This window comes from Plectropomus leopardus, chromosome 18, assembly GCF_026936395.1.
Source record: "Plectropomus leopardus strain MGB_pleo_1.0 chromosome 18, ASM2693639v1, whole genome shotgun sequence".
NCBI classification, from domain to species: Eukaryota; Metazoa; Chordata; class Actinopteri; order Perciformes; family Serranidae; genus Plectropomus; species Plectropomus leopardus.
The window spans coordinates 19,311,186-19,317,185 of record NC_142193.1 but is presented as its reverse complement, the minus strand read 5'-3'; the positions used below and the strand labels follow the sequence as shown (position 1 = coordinate 19,317,185).

At 40.0% G+C, this 6,000-nt stretch overlaps 1 protein-coding gene across 2 annotated transcripts in view; it reads left to right on the top strand.

Moving 5' to 3' along the window:
* The first annotated feature begins 55 nt into the window (after positions 1-55).
* The window catches only part of LOC121956847 (MAPK regulated corepressor interacting protein 2-like), a 40,671-nt gene continuing 34,726 nt past the window's right edge, over positions 56-6,000 (top strand). Inside the window, exons 1-4 of one of the 2 annotated variants that reach the window (XM_042505248.2) lie at positions 56-978; positions 1,076-1,145; positions 1,969-2,108; positions 3,994-5,186. In XM_042505248.2, the coding sequence (XP_042361182.1) occupies positions 924-978; positions 1,076-1,145; positions 1,969-2,108; positions 3,994-4,205 (477 nt within the window). In that variant the 5' untranslated portion in view covers positions 56-923 and the 3' untranslated portion in view covers positions 4,206-5,186. Of the gene's footprint in view, positions 979-1,075; positions 1,146-1,968; positions 2,109-3,993; positions 5,187-5,269; positions 5,363-6,000 lie in introns of those variants that run through there. The other variant, XM_042505249.2, reaches the window with a different exon arrangement.

Genomic DNA, 6,000 nt, shown 5'->3' with positions numbered 1-6,000 from the left:
GAGGATTCTGCCACTGTTTGGCCAGCTGTCAAATTCTGGCTGAGAAAGTGATTTGAGCTGCTGTTTTTTCCTCTTATAGACTATACTTTAAAAAAAAAAAAGATTACTATTTTGTTTTGATTACTGTCCCGAAATGTACATAGAAATGCAGGATATTAGATTCAAATTGCTTTTATTTATCTATTTATTTATCATAGGGGTGGAGCCCCAGACATCTTGCTTTTTATTTTATCCCCCGCTTCTCAAACCAAAGTTACGCCCTTGTAAAAAAATGATTAAACAGGTCACAAATTTGCAGGAAAACTAATGCAACTCGAATAAGGGAACAAGGGAAGAAAATAGTGGACCTCAGTCTGTAGTCGGTGTCACAGATTTGCTACTATCCTGGGACACTGTCTCTTTAAAGCGCCGAGGGAGGCGTGTAAGGACGTTGAGAAATGGAGCGCTTTGACGGTGTGCGTCCAATGTCTTATGAATGACAGTCGCAGTTTCAGGTTATGTGACATTGTGGCGGTGCAGGACACTAAAGCACTAAAGTGAGTTAAGTGTTTGGACTGCTGGTGTAAAAGCAGGTGAGAGAGAGAGAGGGAGGGTCTGTGGATGAGATGCGCCCCGGCTGCTGGTTTTACGTGGAGAGGAACGCGGCGTATGGTTCTGTTTTCTGCGCGGTTGGTCTGTCTGTGTAGTTTCGTGGTCAGCTCCGTGGATGAACTGTTGCTCTGTGAGTGAAATTTGGAATACTGACACATCAAGATACGTATTTATACACCGACATATCCTGGAGGAATGTGTATAACTTTAAAGAGCCTTTAAAGTTGCTCTGCTCCACCGGAATCTGCTCCACCTGTATCTGCTCCACCTGGACTTCTTTTTTTTTTTTTTTATTTCAAAGTGCCAAAGTTTACAGGTGACTTCTCTTGCGCATGATGTACACAATAACAAGAGGTCCAAGCAAACTGGTCACCCAGCGACGGACAGGTAGGACACTGTAATAACACCGCAGAGATCCTGCAGACATTTATCTTGCTTTAAAGTGGTTTTGTTTAAGTAAAATGTGAACTTTCTGCTCTTTTAGGGCCCACTCAGCAGCTTGACAACAAAATAAACGACTTCAAGCACAAACAAACGTCCTGGAGTATCCCTGAGTAAGTACAATGAAAAAAAATATCCACCATAAGGTTTCTCAATAGTGGAACTTTCTCATCTGTCCTGGTTAATTTTGGCAGATAAGATGCATGTGTTAGGGAATATGGTGTCCTGGCAGCAGTTTAACGTCATCATCTTGAGCCTTTGTCCATCAGCCTGAATGATTTATAAAACACCTTCACACTGTGCCTGCTGGGATGTTTTCATGCCTTCAAACCACTCGGTGTGCCCGTGTGTGTGTGTGTGTGTGTGACCTTGTGGAAAGTCAAGGTGGCACATGGTCCTTCATTCAGCTGTTGCAATCTCTGACTCCCACACAACCAGCCACGCATGCATTTGGGCCCATTCTGTAAGAGTTATCACATACAGCACTGTGCACAACTCTCTGCTGACCTAAAACTTTGTTATGACGATCATACATAATTTATTTCTCAATAATCTCTTTACTGAAATACATCCAGAACATACAGTAAATTCATATTCAGTATTAAAAAATGCAAATATCCAAGAATTAAACAACTTCAGTAGAATAAAGTTGCAGGCATTTAGTGTGTCCTCCCGTTTCACTTAGCATGTCTTGAACTCTCTTGTGGCAGACAATATGAGATTTACATTACTGATCTTCTAGTACACACGAAGATTTTTGAAGAAAACTTCAAGAAAGTTTGCCCAAGACAGTTCAAGAGTTGTTCAAGGAGGACTGTAGCCGTTTTGCTCTGACTTTTTTGGTGTTTTAATGCATTGTACATGTTCTCTGTATCCTTTGTTTGTATCTTAATAGATTACTTTGTGACATGCTCTTTTTCTTCTTAAACCCATCAGCCTTCCTGCACCCAAGATAGTTTTCAGCCGTCCAAATGGTAAGAAATACCATCACTCTGCTCCAACTCTGCCCGCAGACAACCAGCAGGAAGAGAGCTTCTCAGCCGCGCACGAGGAAAACGTCAGATTTGTCCATGATGGTAAGGAAATGAACATAGTGTGACTCGAAATGCAAGAAGATGAGACAACACTTATGTATATTATATTTATTGTCTCACTGTATCCAGACACCCGTCCCTTGTCTTCTGTTTTGTGAATAGGGTTGCATCGATAAACCGGTTTCAAGCAATTGGGAGGAAAATCCCACCTTTATTTTTCAAAAGGGAGACTTTTTACACATACTTCCTTTAAAAATGGTTTCAATTATAGCAATGATAATGTTTGTTAAACCACACATAACTATTCTGTTTTCATTTCTTTGAGGGTAATTGACTGATCATCTACTACGGCCAATACCACTACTACTACTACTACTACTACTAATAATAATAATAATAATAATAATAATAATAATCCTTCTGTATCACCAAATCATAATAGCGTGATACCATGAAATCGCAATATTTTCTGAGATGATTATCGTACCATAAAAATCTAATGCTTTTGCAACCCTGTTAAAAAATGACATTGGCTGTGTTGGAAAGGGCGTACTGCATACCACAGTTGCAGTCAGTATGCAGTATCCACTAAATACTACATACTGCGTTTGACAGCAGTATGCAGTATGGATGTTCAGTCCGATCCGTTCCGCAGTATGCTGCGCCGGGCAGGGATGGTTTGCGTTTTTTTGAAAGCGGAAGCAAACAATAGCAAAACCACTACCGTAAAGAATCCATTTACGGTTTGAAATAAACAAGTGATAAATATAGACGATCGGGATGCAGGCTCACCTGAGAGATGAATAACGCCTTTGTAAAGTATGGAAATGACCTGATGTGCCGCCGGTACGTTCGCACCATTGCCTTATTTAAACTTTCTGATTATATGTTATCCATGTGAAAGCCCAGCGTCATGTGCCGGAGACGACTTTTTTTGCATCTTAAGTGGCGTTAAGCTCAGTGAGTAGGGCGCGCGCCTTCTGTAATGTTGTGGACTTTTGCAGCGGCGTGGGTTCGAGTCCGGCTTGCGGTCATTAGCAGTGTGTCATTTCCGTTTTCTCTTCCCCCTTTTCTGTCACACTCTAACTGCACTATAATAAAAGCATGACAAGCCAAAGAAATAATATTTAGAAAATAAAGAATAAATTTGCTCATGTCTCCTGTATAGGTGTACTCTTCATTAGCGTACATTGGTATGTAGTTTACCTGATAACAGTCATGCAAATTACCTTAAAAGATACCACTATGTTTTTGACAAGGCCTAATTAATAAAGTGTAACACTAGGGCAAGCCAAGGACCCCATCTGGTGAGTTAGGCCTGCCCAGCTGTGTGATGGCTGGGCTTGAGCCACTAGTGACACAACAGCAACAGTTATGCTGTCCATGCAATGCATTGTGGGAAACAGTAGGCGAGGCAGACTGGTCCGATCGTCCGATGCATACTGAGGATTTTTTCCAAATCAGTATGACATCCGGGTATTTCTGGCATACTGTGGATTTTGCTTTTGTTCGCATACTGCATACTGCATACTGCATTTTGACCAAATCAGTACATACTGCTAGTGTAGTAGGCAGTTTCGGACACAGCCATTGTTTCACTATCAAGTTGTTGAAATGCTGATCGCCCCCCTCCCAGGCCTCACCCACACAGCTGCTCTGTCGCTGATAGCCGTGATAGGCACCTGGCAGAAAAATGCTCCCACACCCACATGTGCTCCTCATGACCCACGCTGGCACATGTGCTGAATGAAACAGCGTCTTTGACTTCAACAAGCATCCACCAGCCACTCAAGTTGATAGTCTTGTTTTTTGTGCTAAAGAAAGGCAACAAGGACATCTGACAAGATAAAGTGTTTTGTTGGGTTTTGGCTAAAACTCTACACAGTGACCCAATTTTGAAGTGTGTGCCTCTTTTTAACATTCACAGGCTCATTCAGTCTCCGGGAGAGTTCATTTGGCTCGGCTGTTCTTACTTTCTGTGTGCTGTTGGTTGCTGGCGTTGAAGCTCAGTTGCAGAAGCTCATAAACAACTTCAGTGACCTTTTCTTTGAGTGGACAAGGACACAAAGGCCCCAAACCGCCCCCCACCCCCCCTCCAGAGAGCTGTTCAGGGTCGATTCATTCTCTTTTACTCTCTGAATACCTTCAATGCATGATATAAACAAACTTAACCATTTACGTTTTCTGAAAGTCATGACCCGAAGGCAGTGACATGAGATAAAATCAATCACACACACACACACATGCACACACACACACACCACTACATGTGACCAGTCCACATGCTGCATCATTTAAAATACAAACGTTTGCCAGGAGTGGCAGGCCTTTGAAGCAGCTGCCCTTGTGGACTTTACGTGGTTGACTCTGTGGGTGTGAAGCCGGGGTGCAGAAAATTTTTACTTGGCAGATAAGGACTTTCGCGTTAACCCACTAATTACATGTGAAATACTTTGTCCATGACTTCATATTATCATTATTTATTTAAAATGTTGAATTAATTGTGTCACCTGTCTTATCAACAGGATCTCTTGTTAATGAGAAGTGTAATAAAACAAATTAGGGACATTCAGTTAAGTCCGCAGCTAAAGCTTATGTTAGCTGTGATAATAACGGCATAATCTATTATTTTGCTTCTTCTGGTTATGTGTGATTTATTGATCACTTCATCAGTCATGGAATTTCACAATCACATTTTCCAGACCTGGAAACATCATGGAGTTAGTAAAAAATGTTAAAAGTTTTGGAAAAGCTGTGGAATTTTGTTGTGTAAAAAAAAAAAAAAAATGTCACAGTAATCTGTTGTTGTCAGTCAAAATACCGTAGCTTTAATATACATCAATGTGAGCCGTGTTGTTTACGATCACTGGCGTTTTTTCATTTTCTCCCTGTGTTCTGTCTCGTCCTTCATGTATGCCAGCTAGCTGAAATCATGTTTAAATAGAGTTTGAATCTTCTATGTTTTAAAAATGCTGGGCAAGAGGGGCAAGAAAAAAAAGTTATTAAGGGTCCTTGAAAAGTAATGGAAAAGTCCTGAAATGTTGTCAATAAAAATGTGTGGGAACCCTGTATATGTTTGTGTCATATGCTGTGAATGTTCAATAAATGTTTTAATAGGTACTTTAACATTCGTATAAAGTTTTTTAATTTTGGACATGGAATCGTGTGGGAAACATGTGTAGTGACTGTGTTGTTGTATCCAGCCTGGCAGGAGGTGGTGCAGCAGGAGCAGGGGCCAGAAGAAGACCACGGAGCAGTCCACTACAAAGAAACCATTCCCAGCCCACACATGGACAGTGAGTACAGCTTCTCCTCCTTCTTATAGTTCTCCTTACAATGCTCCATCCCTCCCGAGCTCATGCTTGTTTCTTCAGGGCATTCATTTGCATTTTACTGGCTCACTGGCTGAACTAAGTAAATATTTACATCGCTCAAAGATCATCAAAAAATCATAGTATAGTATATTGCTCAAAAATGATCAAAAACATCATAGTATAGTATGTCACTCAAGTACTTCATAGTAAAGTATGTCGTCCGAATCTCATGGAAAACATCACAGTGTACTATTTTTCTCAAAAAATCTGCAAAAATATGATAGAATAATATGTCACTCAAATATAATCAAGAACCATAATATTATAGCATGTTGTTTGACAATCATCAAAAACATCATAGTGTAGTATATCTCTCAAAATTCATCGAAAATACCATACTATTGTATGTCTTTCAAAAATCATCAAAAATATCTATATATATCTATAATCTATATATCTATGTATATCTATAATACTAAAACATAAGTGAATTTTTGTCTGCTATTTTTCAAGGACCAGAACCATGATTCTCTGAATATGAAAAATTAATTTTGAATGGTAGAAATCAGTTTTTGAAACTTAAAATGGATTAGTCTTTAAAAATGTGTGATCACATGACT